We start from the raw sequence: 20,398 nt of genomic DNA, 5'->3' as shown, positions 1-20,398 counted from the left end.
GACTAAAGGTTGCCTTACTCGGGCGAGGCACGAGCTAGTTGCGGATGCACTAGGCGAGTGTCAAGCTTGAGGATTGGGCTGTGCACGCGAGAGCGATGCTCAGTCTTGGGCGAGGGACAAGACATGTCCTAAGCCAATCCCCCAGGGTGCGCATGGATTATGATCCTAAGATAAAGCGCCACGACATGTCTAGGGCCAAGTGCCTAGACTTCTTACGGGCGGCACAAGTTGGGGCGAGCCCCATGGGTGAGTTCCACCAACAAGCACATGATCGTGCTTGAAAACCTGGGAAAGGAAATAGGTTGGCCTGCAGCGAGGGGAACTGCAGGCGCCGCACGGGCGAATCGGTGCCGCTGGCGAGCTTAAGGAAGTCGCCCCGTGACATTATGACTTGTACTACCAGTTTTGGGATTATAAGTATGGTATAGAGAATTCTAATTCGCATTTGTCCATCGTTAATTAATTATTGTTATTATTCAGTAAATGTTAGGCTTACCTAGTCCCCAAGACTAGGTGCTATCACGATAACCAACGGAGAAAAAATTGGGTCGTGACAACTTCTATATAAAGATATTGGAATACGATTAGTATTATATTGCAAAAGGAATCTTTGATATAGATTTGTTTATTCTAACAATTATTGCCAAGGTTTTGTTGATTATGCAAATGCATGGCTGAAGTTAGTTCTTTAAGCAATCTATTTTCATGTGAAGGTATTATCATATTGTAATATTCTACAAAGGCTGTCAATTATTGATTCAAGTCATTTCAAGATATTAGCAACTTATAAAGCAAGTGACTCAAAACACAACAAACGTGTGATTTTTCCTTGAAAAAGAAGATTTCAATAATATTGAAGACAATGCTGCTTGTTCATCTCAATTGGAAGAAGGATATATTGAAGGCGACAAAATAAAATACATTTCACCAAAATTCTTTTCAGACATGATTTTCGACAAATTAGTGATATAGATGTTCAACAAATTTATTTGATTGATAATTTGGTGAATCTGTTCAATGAATCATTACCAACATCAACATTTGAGAAGCTGGTATACGGGATTGGAATACGTCATTTCTGAAAAGTAAAGTGATATTTTCATCAGGGGGAGTAAGATACGCGCTGCACTCTTTTTTCCTTAGCTAAGGTTTTATCCCACTGGGTTTTCCTGGTAAGATTTTTAATGAGGCAGCAAACAATACGTATTACAAGATATGTGTGCTATTTTTCCTTCACTAATATTTTTTTCCACAGAAATTTTTCTTAGTAAGATTTTAACGAGGCACATTATCTATAGACATCCAAGGGAGAGTGTTATGAAATATTATATATATTATGTAGTGGATATCTATAACTCCTAAAGAAGTTACTCCCACTACTCTTTTCCATCAACCTTTCACTACTTCTTACTATTATTGTTGTAACTCCCACACCTCCATAATCCCATGCATGATCTTTCTCCATGATCTCAATAGTTAATACCATGTTCATGGCATCCCTTTGTATTACCTCAATATCATCCAATAAATAGAGAGCTTGGGCATCACATTGTACACACTTGAATACATGGAAGAAATAAAAATCTCTCCTCTGATTCTCTCTATATATCTTGTTTTTCTTGTTTTATATTGTTACTTTGAGCTAAGTTTCTTAATATTTTTCATTTTAAGCGATTTGATTGGTGAGTAGGGTGGGTATAGTTTGGGCAAACCCGAAATCCAAACCAAATTCCGAATTTTTTGGATTTTCGGATTTTGGATTTAATTTTTAAAACTTTTGGATTTTGCATTGGATATTTGATTTGGTACTCCGGATTTTAGATATCCGAAAATCCTAATTTTTTATACTTTATATTTAGTCCATTGTCTATATGCCAATAGTAATAAATTCAATACCCTACCCATTAGATATTATCTCATATATTCAATATTACTTACTAAGTTACTATCAGAATACTTTCTATTTGGACATGGTTTTACTATTGCTACTTCTTATTAATCGTATTAGCGTCTCTATTGCATTTTCTTGATAATAATTTTATTACTTGGATACTTTATCTAGATGATTGTAGTGACTAGTGAGAATGAGGAACCTTTTAGGTAATTCGACATGAGTACTTTATTTGGATATTTATTTTTATAAAAAGAAAAAAAAAATATCTCAACTTATAAGCTCAAAATCGAAAATTCAATATATCCAAACCGATTAATCTGAAACCGAACTTAAAAAATCTGATCCAATCCGAACTTATTTGGATTGGATTTGGATTGTCATTTCTTCAATCCGAAAATCGAAAATCTAAACCGAAATTTTTCTATCCAATCCGAACTACCCGAACGCCCACCCATATCAGTGAGGGAAACTATTTTGTCAAAAAAAAACATATAGTAAAAATTAAATAATAACAATTTATCAATCAAATGGTTTTTTCATACCATTTATGAGTATTAATAGGATTTTTATTTTTTAATAACGTACAAAATTAAAAGCTAAGATAGTTGCAGAAAAATTGACTAATGTCTATAAGAAAGAATAGTTATTGCCAACTAAACACCAAAATTATTTTTTCAGGAAACCTTTCAAAATTAAAACTATAAAAAAAAAATTGAGAACTTTTGGTATTTGATCTATATATAATTATTTCCGTGCCACATAAGTGGGCATGTATATTCAGGTCAAAAAAATAAATACTATTGTATGAGGTAGAATAAGTTATAGCCATATAATTAACATGAAAAGTCAATTCAAGATACAATATTACACTCACACCATCCCAAATTAACTGTTCTATTTCGATTCTTGCTTGCAAGGAGATTATGAGCCTATTGTACAATAACCATATGGAGTAGACATAAGTTGGGGTGGGCGTTCGGTCGGTTCAGTTCGATTTGAAAAGCTTCGGTTCGGTTATTTGGTTTTCGGTTTGGTAAAAGTAATAACCGAAACCGAACTAAAATAAGTTTGGCTCAATTCGATTTTTCAATTTCGGTTCGGTTTATTTCAAATCGATTTTCGGCTTGAACATTATCATATTGGGCTCTTTCTATGTAATAATTGGACTGACGACTTTGTTAGTTTTTTCCAAAATTTCGGACTTTTTGTGTTGCTTGAATGTGATAAATCATAAATCTGATTTGTTATTTCTATAAATCTGATTTGTCTATATTATTGCTCAAGAATGTGATAATAAGATTTTGCCATTTTAAGGTTCAAAGTGATAAAACATGAATTCTACTGTCCAACTAAGTTGTCCAATTCATTCACTTAAAATTGAACCTAATATTATTACCTATGGGCTTAGCCTATATATAGCTTAAAGAATCTATTTGTTAATAATTCGAATTTTCGGTTAACCGAATCAAATAAATCAATAACCGACGACCGAACTGAATAACTGAAATTTTAAAATTTTAAACTGAAACCGACCGAAAAAATTGAATAACCGAAACCGAAATAAAAATATTTTTGATTCGATCGGTTTCTTCGGTTCTGACCGATATATGCCCACTCCTAGACATAAGTTAGAGGCTTGAATTTAATTAATTAAATTTACTATAGTACAAGCATTAAGTAGGTAAAAACCTAATTTTTTCGATATTAATTCAGCAACAAAAGTTAGCTATATCGAATATTCTTACCAAAATATATAAATTTATCATAATTAAATAATTCAATAAATTAAAAATATATTTTAATTAACTATAATTAAGTGAAAATAATTATATAAGATTATATTTATAAGTTTAAAATAAATATTGGATGCATAAGAACCATTTAAAATAAAATGTTGATTTTGTGCCAAAACAAAGAGGTATGCAGAAAACCGTTGGAACAAAAAGTAAGGAAAAGCGTTCAAAGTCAATTAAAAGGAAAACGGAAAAGGGCTATATTTTGAGTGTGTATATATATCATGCCGTTATACTATTGGTTCAAATATATCCTTTTTTATTAAATATGTCCAAAGTGGATATCCAATCCTACGTGGCACTGACACTTGATGAGGTGGATGCCACATGGAATGCCACCTCAGCGCCCCTAACCCATGTTATCCACCTTTCAATTTTTTTTTTCCACCACTAAAATATTCTTCCCCTCCACCACTATTGTCACCATTACCGCTACCATAAAAAATATTGTATTTTAAATTTTAGTCTTTTATATATGGATTAGGGGCGCTGAGGTGGCATGCCATGCGGCATCCACCTCATCAAATATCAATGCCATGTAAGATTAGATGTACACCTTGGACAAACTAATTTTTACCACCTTCTACTATGTAAATATTTTTAGAAATTTAATATATATATTTTTAGCTTTGTTATATTTTTTTTATATAGGGTAAGAATTAAAAATAATTTAAAAGGTCAAATTATTACTATTAATATTATTTTTATTTTTTATCTTTATTTTAAAATAAAATAAATTTAAAAAAACGAAAAAATTAAATATTTTTTAAATTTTCGGATGAGAATAAAATAAAAGAAAAATTAAAAGTATGGAATTAAAAAGAAAAAGTAGGTGGAAATTATTTTTTAAAAAGTGAAAGAAAGTAGAAAATTTAAAAAATAAATGTAAAAGAATGTGGAAATTTAAAAAAATAAAAAATAAAAGAAAGTTGAAATTAAAAAATAAAAGTAAAGAGAGCTGAATTTGTTTTTTTAAAAAAAAGTAAAAGAAAGTTGAAATTTAAAAAAGAAAAGTAAAATAAGTGGAAATTAAAAAAAGAAAAGTAAAATAAGTAAAAAATAAAAAAAAGTAAAAAATTAAAAAATAAAAATAAAGGAAAGTGGAAAATTATTTTATTTTTTTAAAAGAAGAAAAATGGGAAGTGAGAATTCTTTTTAATTAAAAAATAAAAAAATAAAAAAAAATAAAGAAAATCTGAAAATTTTCCGAAATTTCTTTTCTATAAATAGAAGAGAAATGTGAGGAGATAAGGGAGGAAAAAATAGAGGAGAGAATTGAAAGGAAAAAAAAATTCTTCTTCTGCGCTAAGTGAATTTCTACTCATTTCATTATTTCTTTCGAAAATTCAAGCTATTCATCACCCTGTTTAAGACCTAAAAATGCCTCAACTTCAAGCCTAAAAAACACCTTGTGAAACTTCATTGATAGTCATCTCTCTCACGCCAAAAACCAGCAGTCTCACGAGATACAGTCGAGTTTCGGTCAAGGCCCGAATTTTAGAAGGTTCGTCGCTAGATTTTCTGCTCATCTGCCGATTTGCCCTTGGTTTGGTGTATTTGCTCGGCTCAAAATTATTTTTGCATTAATCAAGTTCTGAAGGAAATTTTTTGCTTAAAGGTTCATTGCTTATCCTCCCTTTGTTAATTATTTCACTATTTTGTGTGATGTTCTTATAGAGGTTCATGTGATAATTTTTGGTGTTGTTTTATTTATACACATTATTATGTTGTAGTTTTTTTTTTACATGTTTCAAGCGATTTGTCAACATATTATTTGAATAGGATTTCATCTTAGTGAGATTTACTATTTAGAATTAAGAATGAAGATCTTGCCATATTAATAGGCCATGCGTTGGAGTTCAAGTAAGTGAACCAGAAATGAGTTACCACATTTAATAGGAAAGAAAGAATTAGACATGGGCTGGATTGAGTATAAATCTATCAGGCCCAATAATTTTGTCACTAAACTAATAATTAGTTCATTCTTCCATAATGGATAAATGTCTCCTAATTTCAATGATAGAGTAGTATGTTATAAATATTTCTAAGTGTGGGTGACTTTTCAATAATTTAAATAACTAATATATTTTCCGACTTCCAAATAATTTTCTATCCATAAACTCTTGGTCTTATAATAATTTTAAATTAGTTTAGGAAAATAATACAAGTGCGCGTTCATATGACTTGACCAATCAACTTCGAATAATAATAAATATGTTATTGATTGTGTACACATACACGTGACATGATTCTTGACGCCAAACAAAAATAAGTACACGTACGCGTGACTTATTTCAAGATAATTTTTATAAATCTAATCAATCAATAAAAGCGGACATAGGTAAAACATGAGAACCGATAAAACATAGGTTATCCAAAAATAATATAAGTCAAATGTAGTCAATAAAGTGATCGTGCTAGAACCACGGGACTCGGAGAATGCCTTACATCTTCTCCCCGGACTTTGTTTTTGCAGACAAATAATAATAGAGTCAAATCTTGCTTTGACTAAGGATTCAAATAAATGGTGACTTGGAACACCCAAAAAATCAACTCCAAGTGGCGACTCTATAAATAAAATAACCCCTACTCAAAGTTGTCACTTTAATTGGGAAAACTCTTTAACCCACAATAATCCATAACACATATATCTTTTGTGGGGGAAAAGGAGGTGTGACAGCTCTCACGACTCTGCTGCGGAAAAGAACCCAGAACTTTTGGTTCAGGGTTCAGAATTCGAACTTGTAATGTGATTTATACTTGGCTTTCTTGATTGTTGATATTATTGTATTTGTGGGCCTAATGTGCTAATTGCCGCTCATTTACCACTTTGATATTATTTGAACTATATAAACTGTCTTCTTACGCCTCCCTTCTGAGTCTTCTGAATTTATAGTGCACACGTGCGCGTGGCCCACTTTTCTGTTAGAGGTCATACCAAATAGAACGAGGTTGGATCAGTAACTAGGCCGGGTAGACTTTCGTGCTCCCGGTACGTTGCCCCCATCTCGGCTCGAGCTGTCCGCTTGGGTAAGCCAGGTCTAAACCACTCCCCCCAGGATTTTAAACCTAGAATAACATAGCCTAATGCCGGATCCCTAGTAGGAACGTTTGTTTGCATCATGTGCATTTGACTTTGGGGACTCAACACAGGGGTTGGGTCCGTCTAGGACATGTGTACCCGATAATTACAAGACCATCCTGATGCATCTTATGTGCTACATGTACATTATATTTGATTCGGTTAGTGCATATTGACCATCTTGTAAAATATAAAAATAAGAATTAAAAGAAAACCAGAAGGAAGAAAATAAGAGAGAGAAAATTTACCCGATTTTTAAAAAAGTCTCGGTATTTGAAAATCCAAAACCCTGTCAAAAATTTACTCCAAAACGATTATTACAAAATAAGATTGAATTTTTTCCAAAAAAAAGTGCCATCCCATTCCTGAAATATTGACCAAACTACGTGGGTCTGATTCTCACCGGATGTGAGATACGTAGGCAAATCTCATCGGTTCCGGCCCCAAATTTCAAAAAAAAAAAAATTCAAAAATTGTTTCCTTTTCCTTGATTCCCTCTCTAGAATTCTTTCCTTAGAAAATTCCAAAAAAAATAAAATTAAATCCAAAAATATTTTCCTTCTTTTCTGAAGTCTTTCATTCGAAAAAATAAAAAATAAAAATAATTTTCAAATCAAAATCCAAAAATTTTCTTCCTTCTTTAGAATTCCTTCTTTTTAAAAAAAAATTCAAAATTCCATAAAAAGAAAAAAAACTCAAAAAATAATAATTTAAAAGTCTTTATATAAAAAAAGAAAAGAAAAAGAAAAATGGGTCAGTCTATTCCCGATCTTCCTGAACTACGTAATAATCTGATTCATGGGGCGTCATGATATGTAGGCAATCCACATCGGATTCGATCATAGCCATAAACAAATTGAGTGAAAAAATAAATCGAAAAAAAAAAGAAGAAAAAAATTGAGTGAAAAAGAAAGAAAAGAGTGACAAAAAAATTAATAACAAAGAAAAACAAAGAGCGAAAAACAACAAAAAGAAAAAGAAAAAAGAAATCAAGGTATGAAAAAAAAAAATAGAAAAAAAAGGAGAGCCTCTCGAGAAGGAATTATTTCACCCCTGTTGGTGAATCATACTCGAACTTGTTCCAAAAACCTAGTTAGGCTAGGTCTACTGCAGCCAGTAGCCCCGAACCGGCGCACCAGACTAATGCTAGATGTGAATACCACTCTGGAGCAGTGGGACATGATATAGAAGACTGTTGGATTCTTAAGAGAGTAGTGGAAGACCTCATCGAGGTCAAGAAAATAGTGCTTAGGGATGAAGAGGCCCCTAATATAATGAACAATCCTCTGCCTACTCACACCAATGGGCCAGTAGTCGGAATGATCTGTGAAGATGAGGAATTTGATCCAGCACTGAAAGCCACATTAGCCATTTCCGCGGCAGAAGAGAAACCTAAAAACTGGCGCCAAACTTGAAAAGTTCTCTGTCATATGGGAGTCTCGGTAGGCGGTCTTGCTATCTTTTCTGTGTAGGGATTAATTCAGGATGTAATACGGACTTTTTACTTTTATTGTCTTACTTTGTGATGTAAACCCTTGTATCTTTAATTTTTTTTTTAAAAAAAAACAAAGAAATCAAATCAAATCAAATTAATATTTCATTGAATATCTCTTTTCTTAATCTTGTCACATTTCTTATTCTCTTTTCAGTTCTGTTAATGCAGATTTTAATAACATGACATGCTTGCGGACTTCTTGACTAGATCCTAAAATGTTGTCAGACCTCGAAATAATGAATCAAGAAGCAGAATGTGTTGAAGATAAAGCTTGTGAGAAAATAAATAAAGAATTGGAACAGTAGGCCTAAGCCAAGACCGAATGAAATCAGAAGAAGTTGAAATTCCCTCTCTTCGGATCATTGTTGAAGCCAAGATTGAGGATAAAGATTGGGTCAAGAATTGATTGGAACAATTGACACTGATTGATGAAAAAATGATTGGTTGCAGTTTGTCACGAGCAATTGTACCAACAAAAAATGGCTAGTGCCTACAACAAGGAAGTGCGGCCCAGGAAATTTAAAGTGGGGCAACTCGTTCTGAGATGTATCCTCCCGCATCATGAATAAGCTAAAGGAAATTGGCTCCAAATTGATGCAGTGAAAAAGGTATTATGTTTGATCCTTCACACACCTTTAATGCTCTTTGATTGAGATGACGAAGGCTTTCATTCTCGCTACCCAAACACCATTAACCCTTTTTGCCAACCCTTTGAGCCAGTTACCTTTCTTTGATTACCCTCATTGGAACTTGAAGGAATTATTGAAAAGAAAAAAAAACAAGAAAGAAAAAAAAAAAAAGGAAAGAGAAAGAAAACAAAACAGATCAAAAGACAAAAAAAAAGTTCATGTTACCTTGAACTACGTTCGACTTGATTCTAAAAGGATACGTAGGCAGCATCTCTCTAGGGTTCAGTCACACCAAAATAAAAAACCACATTTCCAAAAAAAAATGTGAAACTGGGGCAGATGTTACTATGGTTCGGCAATGGTTTCACCTTAAAGGTTCCAAAGTTGTAATTCAATCCAAATCCTTTTTACCCAAATCCTTTACAAGTCCTTCCGATCAATCAACGGGAATGTTCAAGAATTTGAGGATACAATTACTTGGATCTGATACAACCAAATGAGAGAAATAAAATAAGATAGTCTTATTGATGAAAACCCTCACGGGCATCGTAGGGCGATGTCGAGCAGAGAAAATAAAAATAAGAGTCTTGTTAGTGAAAACCCGCAAAGGGCACTATAAGACGATGGTGAGAAGAGAAATGAGAGAGGTCAGCTGTTAAAAACCCGTAAAGGGCACTACTGATTGAAAAGAGGATCTTCATAGCCATTGGCATCGACACAGTCCTGGGCAAGGTTTCTCGGTTTCGAGGCAAAAATTGTGATGAATTTCTGAGAGTCAGACTGTTTACACAGATCAGGCATCCAGTCCAAAAGGCATGTCATATTCATTGAAGTCTGCATGTACTCCAGATAAGTCCTTCTTTCCTTTCCCCGAAAGAGATACCTCTTGTCTAAATTCATTGTTCATTCCATTGTTTGTTGTTCATTGAATCCCTTTCGGTCTAACTTTATTCCAAAACTAAGGCGAAGAAGGGATGGCAAGACTGATTTTCAGGGCTTTTGTTTATACAAGCTAATATTCAAGAGGCACCCAGCCTCAACAGGGGCATCAAGTCAACCCCGACTGTCCATGGTGGATGATGCTTTGAAATAAAAACTCTCAAAATGAGGAAATCAAATTGAAAGTACATGTAAGGGCAAAATGAAGTTGAAAAGTTAAGTCCCACGCGACCCAACCGTCATGTAAAAGTTTGAAAAGTCAAAGGCTCTCCGGGGACAGAAATGCAAGTGGTATTCACGAAACATCTAGTGACAGGTTAAAATCATCATCAAAAGAAGATGGGCATAAAGCCAAGCCACCAAAGACATCAAGGCCACACACCGACCACCACTTTTAAAACTCACAATTTTTCTTTGTTTTGAAGCAGGAACAAAGCAGCGCAGAATGGCTATTCTTAAAAACGAATGTCACCAAAGGTAAGTTTCCGTAAAATCTCCATTTTCTCTTATTTTCGGCATGCATCACTATTGTTCATACAGATCATTTTAATAGGTTAACCCAGGTAGAACCTTTTCGCTTAGGGGGATCCAGCTCATAGTTCCAGGTAGAAGTACTCTTTGCCCAGGCTTATTTTACGTAGCTTAACCTAGGTAGAACCTTTTCGCCTAGGGGGATCCAGCTCATAATTCCGGGTAGAAGTACTCTTCGCTCAGGATGTTTTATGTATCTTAACCCACGTAGAACCTTTTCGCCTAGGGGGATCCAGCTCATAGTTCCGCGTAGAAGTACTCTATGCTCAGGATGTTTTACGTAGCTTAACCCAGGTAGAACTTTTTCGCCTAGGGGATCCAGCTCATAGTTCCGGGTAGAAGTACTCTTCGCTCAGGATGTTTACGTAGCTTAACCCATGTAGAACCTTTTCGCCTAGAGGGATCCAGCTCATAGTTCCGGGTAGAAGTACTCTTCACTCAGGCTTATTTTACATAGCTTAACCCAGGTAGAACCTTTTTCGCCTAGGGGGATCTAGCTCATAGTTCCGAGTAGAAGTACTCTTCGCCCAGGCTTATTTTTCGTAGCTTAACCCAGGTAGAACCTTTTCGCCTAGGGGGATCCAGCTCATAGTTTCGGGTAGAAGTACTCTTCGCTTAGGTTATTTTACGTAGCTTAACCCAGGTAGAACCTTTTTCGCCTAGGGGGATCCAGCTCATAGTTTCGGGTAGAAGTACTCTTCGCTCAGATTGTTTTACGTAGCTTAACCCAGGTAGAACCTTTTCGCCTAGGGGGATCCAGCTCATAGTTCCGAGTAGAAGTACTCTTCGCCCAGGCTTATTTTTCTTAGCTTAACCCAGGTAGAACATTTTTGCCTAAGGGGATCCATTTCATATTTCCGGGTAGAAGTACTCTTCGCCCAGGCTTGTTTTTCTTAGCTTAACCCAGGTAGAACCTTTTTGCCTAGGGGGAATCCTGATCATAGTTCCGGGTAGAAGTACTCTTCGCTCAAGTTATTTTTCGTAGCTTAACCCAGGTAGAACCTTTTCGCCTAGGGGGATCCAGCTCATAGTTCCGGGTAGAAGTACTCTTCGCCCAGGATGTTTTACATAGCTTAACCCAGGCAGAACCTTTTCGCCTAGGGGGATCCAGCTCATAGTTCTGGGTAGAAGTACTTTTCACCTAGGATATTTTACGTAGCTTAATCCAGATAGAACCTTTTCGCCTGGGGGGATCCAGCTCATAGTTCCGGGTAGAAGTACTCTTTGCTCAGGTTGTTTTACGTAGCTTAACCCAGATAGAATCTTTTCGCCTAGGAGGATCCAGCTCATAGTTCCGGGTAGAAGTACTCTTCGCCCAGGCTTATTTTTCGTAGTTTAACCCAGGTAGAACCTTTTCGCCTAGGGGATCCAGCTCATAGTTCCGGGTAGAAGTACTCTTCGCTCATGGCTATTTTTCGTAGCTTAACCCAGGTAGAACCTTTTTACCTAGGGGATCCAGCTCATAGTTCTGGGTAGAAGTATTCTTCGCTCAGGTTGATTTACGTAGCTTAACCCAGGTAGAACCTTTTCGCCTAGGGGGATCCAGCTCATAGTTCCGGGTATAAGTACTCTTCGCCCAGGCTCGCTTTTCACAGTTTAACCAAGGTAGAAACTTTTCGCCCAGGGGATTCATTTTCATTTCAGTAATACAAGGCACCATCCCCTAGTTACATTTCTTTTCCGTAATACAGGGTGCCATCCCCTGGTTACATTTTATTTCTGTAATACAGGGTAACATCCTATGATTACTTTTCCTTTTAGTAATACAGGATGCCATCCCATGACTACATTCTTTTTAGTAATGCAGGATACCGACCCTGATTACATTCTTTTTCCGTAATATAGGGTATCAACCTCTAGTTATATTTTCTTACTAGTATCAGGGTACACTAATCCCCAGTTATTTTTCTAATATAGGGTCTCTACCCCTTAGTTTCTTTCATTTTAGATATAGGGTCTCCATTCCCTAGTCTCTGTTTTATGTTTCGGGGTACGCCATTCCCGACCTTTTATTGCTTTCAATAAAGAAGTAGTTTAGAATTTTGTTACAATAACTCATAAAATTTTTCTAGTGCAAACTGGGGCAGAAAAATTTCGTTCGTTTATTTGTTTTGGTGTCTGAGTAGGTTTTACCTCGAGGCACATGATTTGAGATGGCCAAAAGAAGAAGTCTCAATTTAGAATAAAAGAAAAGAAAAAAATAGGTGAATCCAAAATGCAAAAGCAGTTGAAAGATGTGGAGTGCTCAAGACATGACTGAAGCCACGAGCATTGGAGTCACGTTTTGATTAGAAGAAGCTATAGAACAATGAACGAGCACCTACAGCTAGCGAGCATCAAGTTTTAGATCAGAGTCTGCATGAAGAATCAGTCAAGACTCAAGATCAAGTTTCAGAAGACTCATAGATAGGAATCTTGTAACTCATAGCTGATAGGCTTGTTTAGTTTCTTTTTTATAATAGTAGGACCGCGGACCGGAGCCTCGACGGAACCTCACTCGACTCATCAACTCATCATTCTACCATTCTCCTTAAACTATACGTGACATGATTCCCCTATAACCTGGGATATGTAGGCTGTCCAAAACCAAGACTCGGTTGCACACTATCTTTTATTCCTTTTCCTTTTGAATAACGGTTTGGTCAAAAATTAGTCATATGGCTCACCTAGTCTTTGCCTGAAAACTTTTCATGTTTCCAAGCAAAGAGGAGCAGCTGTGAGCACCTAATTTTTGACTATATTTGAATTTTTACCACCTTCTACTATGTAAATAATTTTAGAAATTTAGTATATATATATTTTTAGCTTTGTTATATTTTTTTATATAGGGTAAGAATTAAAAATAATTTAAAAGGTCAAATTATTACTATTAGTATTATTTTTATTTTTTATCTTTATTTTTAAAATAAAATAAATTTTAAAAAAACCGAAAAAATTAAATTTTTTTCTTAATTTTAGTATTGTAATAAAATAATAGGAAAATAAAAAGTATGGAATAAAAAAGTAAAAGTAAAAGTAGGTGGAAATTATTTTTTAAAAAGTAAAAAAAAGTAAAAAATTAAAAAAATAAAAGTAAAAGAATGTGGAAATTTAAAAAAATGAAAATTAAAAGAAAGTTGGAAAATTTAAAAAATAGAAGTAAAGGTAGCTGAAATTTTTTAAAAAAAAGTAAAAAAAGTGGAAATTTAAAAAAGAAAAGTAAAATAAGTGGAAAATAAAAAAAAAATAAAAGTAAAAAGTGGGAAATTAAAAAAAGAAAAGTAAAGGAAAGTGGGGAAATGAAAAAGTAAAAGTAAAGCAAAGTGGATTTTTTTTTTAAAAGAAGAAAAATGGGAAGTGAGAATTATTTTTAATTAAAACATAATAAAAATAAAAAAAATAAAGAAAATCTGAAAAAAATCCCGAATTTCTTTTCTATAAATATAAGAAAAATGTGAGGAGAGAAGGGAGGAAAAAATAGAGGAGAGAATTGAGAGAAAAAGAAATTCTTCTTTTGCGCTAAGTGAATTTCTACTCGTTTCATTATTTCTTTCGAAAATTCAAGCAATTCATCACCCTGTTTAAGACCTAAAAATACCTCAAATTCAAGCCTAAAAACACCTTGTGAAACTTCATTGATAGTCACCTCTCTCACGCCAAAAACCAACAGTCTCACGAGGTACAGTCGAGTTTCGGTCCGGGCTCGAATTTTAGAAGGTTTGTCGCTAAATTTTCTGCCCATCTACTGATTTGCCCTTGGTTTGGTGTATTTGCTCGGCTCAGAATTATTTTTGCATTAATCAAGTTTTGAAGAAAATTTTTTGCTTAAAGGTTCATTGCTTATCCTCCCTTTGTTAATTATTTCATTATTTTGTGTGATGTTCTTATAGAGGTTCATGAGATAATTTTTTGGTGTTGTTTTATTTATACACATTATCATGTTCTAGTTTCTTTTTATACGTTTCAAGCGATTTGTCAACATATTATTTGAATAGGATTTCATCTTAATGAGATTTACTATTTAGAATTAAGAATGAAGATCTTGCCATATTAATAGGACATGCGTTGGAGTTCAAGTCAGTGAACCAGAAATGAGTTATCACATTTAATAGGAAAGAAATAATTAGACATGGATTGAATTGAGTATAAATCTGTCAGGCCCAATAATTTTGTCACTAGACTAATAATTAGCTCATTCTTCCATAATGGATAAATATCTCCTAATTTCAAAGATAGTGTAGTAAGTTATAAATATTTCTAAGTGTGGGTGACTTTTCAATACTTTAAATAACTAATATATTTTCCGACTTCCAAATAATTTCCTATCCATAAACTCTTGGTCTTATAATAATTTCAAATTAGTTTAGGAAAATAATACAAGTGCGCGTTCATATGACTTGACCAATCAGCTTCGAATAATAATAAATGTGTTATTGATTGTGTACACGTACGCGTGACATGATTCTTGACGCCAAACAAAAATGAGTACACGTACGCGTGACTTATTTTAAGATAATTTTTATAAATCTAATCAAGCAATAAAAGCGGGCATAGGTAAAACATGAGAACCAATAAAACACAGGTTATTCAAAATTAATATAAGCCAAATGTAGTCAATAAAGCGATCGTGCTAAAACTACGGGACTCGGGGAATGTCTTACATATTTTCTCCGGTTTTCTTACCCGGATTTTATTTTCGCAGACCAATAATAATAGAGTCAAACCTTCCTTTGACTAGGGATTCAAATAAATGGTGACTTGGAATACCCAAAAAATTAATTCCAAGTGGCGACTCTATAAATAAAATAATCCCTACTCAAATTTGTCACTTTAATTGAAAAATTCTTTAACCCACAACAATTCATAACACATATATCTTTTGTGGGAGGAAAAGGAGGTGTGAGACAAACTTAACAGAAAAAGAGTATATCAATGAATGATATATTTAAACTTTTTCTAGTAGCACAAAGGTATATTTGTCTTTTTGGCGAAAGTAACTACATTTTCCTCAATTTTCAAACAAAAGTGCGTTACTTGACGTGTTTTCTTTTCTTTTACTCACCGCCAATTCAAGACTTCTCAAAATACTCTCTCATTAAAAGCAAAATGTCGGACGGAGGATTAACGGTTTTGGACGGATCACAGCTGAGAGCCGTCAGCTTATCGTTACCGTCATCGGACGGCAGCTCAGTCACCGGAGCTCAGCTTCTCGATTTCGCTGAATCCAAAGTCTCAGAGTCGCTCTTCGGCTTCTCATTGCCGGATACTCTCAAGTCCGCCGTTCTCAAACGCCTCAGCGTTGCCGATGACCTTGATTTCCGCCGTGAACAGCTCGATCGTGAAAATGCCTCGTCTATTCTCCGAAATTACGTCGCTGCCATTGTAGACGAACTCCAAGGCAAGTGTTTTGACTTGTTCAGAAGTACTAATATTTGTGCCGTACGTACTAGTTTAACGTATTTACTAATATATTGTTCTAGCATGAAATTATTGGTAATTGATATAAATTAGAACACTGGAGAGAAAATTTTGAACTAGTCATCTTTGTTCTAATGATTCCTCCATCTATTTAAGCTGATAAATTTCCTTAACTCAGTAAGATTAAAAACTAATTCTTTCACATAACAAATAATATCTAAGAATTCTTATTTATTAAAAAAAAATATGGAATGGTTGCCTCATGGACCTATCTAAAAAAGGTCTTTTTGATAGGTATGCTATATCAATATAACTGATGTCTGGTATAGTCATCTACATGTTGTGATGAAAATTTAAAAGCTACATTTTCACCTTCTCGAACTTGTTATGCATTTGGTACTGCGCAAAAGCTGTAAACAGGATTCAATGCTCTCAGTTCTCTCACATACGGAATTGGTGAGCAGATGGTCTCACTGAAGCCTCCAGTTAATAATTATGAGTGAAATGGTGCTGTTGTTATTTTATTACTTGAAGGTTTAGGAGATGCTTTTAAAAACATTCACTTCACAACTCTTTTGCAGTGACAGCCTCCCTCTGCTACAAGCTAGTTTCCAGTGTAATGCATCCTAATATAATTGATGCTTCTGTAAGAATGACTAATATGTTACACTCTCGCTTCAATATTCCAAATGCTACTTGAGACAGATTGATGGCATGTCTTGCAAACATGTTCTAGAAATTGGTTTTTGGTGCATTCCTATGCGCTAAGACTACCTAAACTTCTGAATGAAAGATAAGTTAAACTTTCAAGTATTTGAACTTTTATAAAGCTGCTGTCTTTGGAGACTGAAAGTCAATTAACTGTTAAAAGAACTAAGTACTTCGGTCATTGAACTAAATGTTGCAGTTTGAAAAAGCAGATGATGTATTTAATGGCCTTGTAATTGCAAGATGGACAATAAACATACTAAAACCATGACTACATGTACTTCATGTTCTTTGAAATTGGCTATGTATGCTATCGGTGTCTTTTGTTTGCTTCTATGCTGGTTTAGATATTTAAGTGCAATGCCTGACTTTCTGTTCATTCGATCGGGGAACCGGTTTCATTAGATGAAATGAAAAGCATACTGATTTCGTATTTGCATGTTCAGATGATCCTATAGTCATTGCAATTTTGGATGGGAAAACTCTTTGTATGTTTTTGGAAGATGAAGATGACTTTGCCATGTTGGCTGAGAATCTTTTCACTGATTTAGACACAGAAGATAGAGGAAAGATCAGAAGAAATCAAATACGGGATGCTCTCATTCATATGGGTGTTGAAATGGGAATTCCTCCTCTTTCAGGTTTGCTCCCAGCCTTCCCTTCTCCCCAATAAAGAGCACCAAATGCCGGTTTTTCCGTTGCATCGCTGGATACTATTAAATGTGTTTAAATGATGAAGCTTTACTCAAAAACCTTTTTTTTCTTATGTAACATCATTTGATATTATTTCTTCTCTGCATTTGCAAAATTCTGCAAATGCTATTTCTTAGGAGAAAATGCAGCAGATACCCCTTAACATTTACACTTTGACTTTGTGCTCCTTAACTTTTTTATTTTTATGGAAATTAAATGCTTTGACATTATAGGGTGCAGAGTTGACGAGCGATTAAGGCACGTAATTTAGTTACCAGTACATGCAGTAGAGGTAGTTGGAAACTCTTTTTGCTCTCTTAAAGTTCAAAAGCTCATAATCTGTACCAGAAACCAGAATGGTCTGGTCCCGGATTGTTATTTTTGGGCTACATTAGCATTGCAAGATTGAGGTTCGGGTAGATCCCAGCATGTCTCCCTGTCATGTTCATTTTACCAGACATGATGCACCTAAGTTGGTTCCTTAAGAATGGCCTCATCCTTCTCAATCCTTGCCGTAGAAATTCCTCTATTAGCCAACTGGGAGGCCGGACAAAGGGCTTCACATTAAGAGGCTCAGGGTTCAATGCTAGCTGTGAGGAAACAGAATAAATATACATAGATATCCTCCAAAATTTGATATGATAGACTCAACGAGAATCTGATTCTTCAACAAGGTAAAATATAGTCGAATGGATAAAAGATATGGTATCATAAAGAGTCTTTCACGTTGTTATTTCCACTCTTCATAGTTTTTGATGAACGACATGACTTTGACCGCTTTCTTTCTCTTTCAACACGCTGTACGTGTGGACATCCCAGAATCCCCTGGTTGAGTTTCACAAATTCACCAATTGCCTGTAGTACCACTGAATGCTATGTTATGTCTTTGTTGCACTCCATGTTCTGTAGCAGGTTTGCATTTAATAGCAATTTTCAATTTCCGTTATACTGCACAAATGGGCATTAACTTTCTTCTATTCGGCTTCTTGTCTTCTTGAATGTCGTATTCTTAATATAGAGGTGATCATTATAAAATATAACCTCAACTATGAGCCAGAGCTCCGCAGCATACACTAGCAACTGTTAGAAATATGAAGTTCTCGCTCTTGATTGGTGTTTAGGTGTGGAATTTGGAGATTTTAACTAGATAAATAGATCTGATTGCTGAAAAACCCTAAGGACTTGCTGGAAAATATTACTAACATAATAATGTTGACGTGAAGACTGACTTGTTGACTGGATGTATCTGTGATAGAATGACACATGGAAGTAGACTGACTGAACTGGACACACTGGCTAGCCTACGTTTTTGTTGGTGACCTGACAGAGTTATTATGTCGCTAACGTGGCTGACACGTTGTAGTGACAGAGACAAGCTTTGGCATGTGGAATTATGCTTCTGTTAGTGGCAGTAACAGCACATTTGACAGTGAAACTGAGTGCGATTTGGAATGCTGTATTTGTCTCGTCAAGATGAAGCTCTAAGTGTTGTTGGTTGGCCAATTTGGCTACAGGATTGACACGAACCTTGAGGCAGTAAATAGATAGACAGGAGATAGATTTTCCACTGGACAATTTCTTATGATTATCTCATGATACACACACACCTTATACTGGACATTCTCTTATGATAACCTCATGATTGTCTTGTTTATCATAATCATCGTATAGTGGACCATTTCTTGTATTGTTTTCTAATTCAGAATCTATAATCTTGGTCGTAGCTTGCAGTTCAATCAAATATTATCGACAGTTTATTTCGGTGCTAAATCCTAGCTTTGATATTAAGCAGAGTTTCCTCTACTAAGTGACATTTTAAAGAGGCATGGAGCTGAAGGAGAGGACGAACTGGGGCAAGCCCAATTTGCACATTTACTTCAGCCTGTGCTTCAGGAGCTGGCAGATGCTCTTGCTAAGAACCCTGTGGTTGTAGTGCAGAAAATCAAGATCAATAATGGTTCCAAATTAAGAAAGGTAGCTACTTCCCCGGTTTTATGTACTTCGATCTGTGTTGAAGGAAACAACTCTTAGGTTGCACTCACTGTGATCCATGCACATTTTGTTAACATGGCACTTCATATCCCCTTTATATTTCTTCCTCATCTTAGCATTTTTAATACTCGAACAGCTTGGTGAGTGAGATGAAGCTATGTACTTCCAACATAAATTTAGACATAAGAATCCTTGTCAAAAAGAAAAAAAATAGACATAAGAAATGTGTATAAAAGGGAAGGATTTCAGCCTTGTGGGTGAACCTCAAACAGAAGTACTTCACTTACCTTTGGTAAATTTAGACTTTTAGTTTGAACTAACCCATGTGTCTTACAGTCTGTTTGTTCTAATCTTCTCAACTGGTCATTTGATTCAGGTTTTGGCTGATGAAAAGCAACTAAGTGAGACAGTAGAGAAGATAATGCAGGAAAAGCAGGATGAGAAGGATAGTCTAAGTAACAAAGATGTTATTCAGCGTTATCTCGAGAAAAATGGAGCATCATTGGGCTTGCCACCTCTGAAGAATGATGAAGTGGTGATTCTTCTATATGACATTGTATTAGGTGATATAGAAAATGGACAGACCGATGCAGCATCAGAGAAGGATGAATTCATGGTTTTCCTGAAGGATATCCTTGAGAAATTTGCAGCTCAACTTGAAGTTAACCCAACTTTCCATGATCTTGGCAATTGAAGTTATATACGCCCTCTCAATATAAGTTATTCCAGAAAGGTCATATATATGTATCGTAGCCTTTGCTTTTGGTGCCAAGGCAACTTATAGTGTTTAGTTCTTATATTGTAGAATAACAAGTATTCATGAGACTAAGACAAATCAAACATGTTTCATTTGCATCTCTATCATTAGATTTTGATTGAACTTTAGTAGAAGTGATTCTAAATATCTATCGGAAAGAAATAAGTCCAATCTCCTAAATGCAGATATGTACCACTACAAGATATTTTCCTCCAACTCCCTGTCAATCACTGGGTGACAGGATTAATTACATAGTCCATTAGCAGGTGAAGGAGGCTAAATTATTGTCTCAAATATTTTCTGAGGACCCCACGAAAAAATGAAAATGACGCAAAAGCAGGAATGACTTTTTAGTTAGATTTACCTTTTCTATGGGTAGAAAATAGTTTAATACTCTCTTACATTTACAAGTTTGAATAAAAATAAATTACAATTCGAGGAGGGGCTTATTATATAAGACAAGACAGAGGTGCAAAATTTCGACATAC

General features: G+C 34.9%; 1 protein-coding gene across 1 annotated transcript; it reads left to right on the top strand.

Annotated features, from left to right (window-relative positions):
* The first annotated feature begins 15,357 nt into the window (after positions 1–15,357).
* LOC107824088 (uncharacterized) lies at positions 15,358–20,008 on the top strand. Its single transcript, XM_016650812.2, has 4 exons — positions 15,358–15,740; positions 16,915–17,109; positions 18,954–19,135; positions 19,530–20,008. The coding sequence occupies exons 1-4, from the start codon at positions 15,449–15,451 to the stop codon at positions 19,845–19,847; spliced, it is 987 nt and encodes a 328-aa protein (XP_016506298.1). The 5' UTR covers positions 15,358–15,448; the 3' UTR covers positions 19,848–20,008.
* Positions 20,009–20,398: the final 390 nt, after the last annotated feature.

Source organism: Nicotiana tabacum, chromosome 19 (genome assembly GCF_000715075.1).
Source record: "Nicotiana tabacum cultivar K326 chromosome 19, ASM71507v2, whole genome shotgun sequence".
Classification (NCBI taxonomy): Eukaryota; Viridiplantae; Streptophyta; class Magnoliopsida; order Solanales; family Solanaceae; genus Nicotiana; species Nicotiana tabacum.
This window is presented reverse-complemented; position numbering and strand designations above follow the sequence as displayed.

Excerpts from the sequence above, each read along its gene's own strand:
- LOC107824088 (XM_016650812.2), top strand. The coding sequence starts at position 15,449 with ATGTCGGACGGAGGATTAACGGTTTTGGACGGATCACAGCTGAGAGCC. Across the intron at positions 15,741-16,914 it reads CATTGTAGACGAACTCCAAG|ATGATCCTATAGTCATTGCA; the intron begins GCAAGTGTTTTG and ends TTGCATGTTCAG. Across the intron at positions 19,136-19,529 it reads ATGGTTCCAAATTAAGAAAG|GTTTTGGCTGATGAAAAGCA; the intron begins GTAGCTACTTCC and ends CATTTGATTCAG.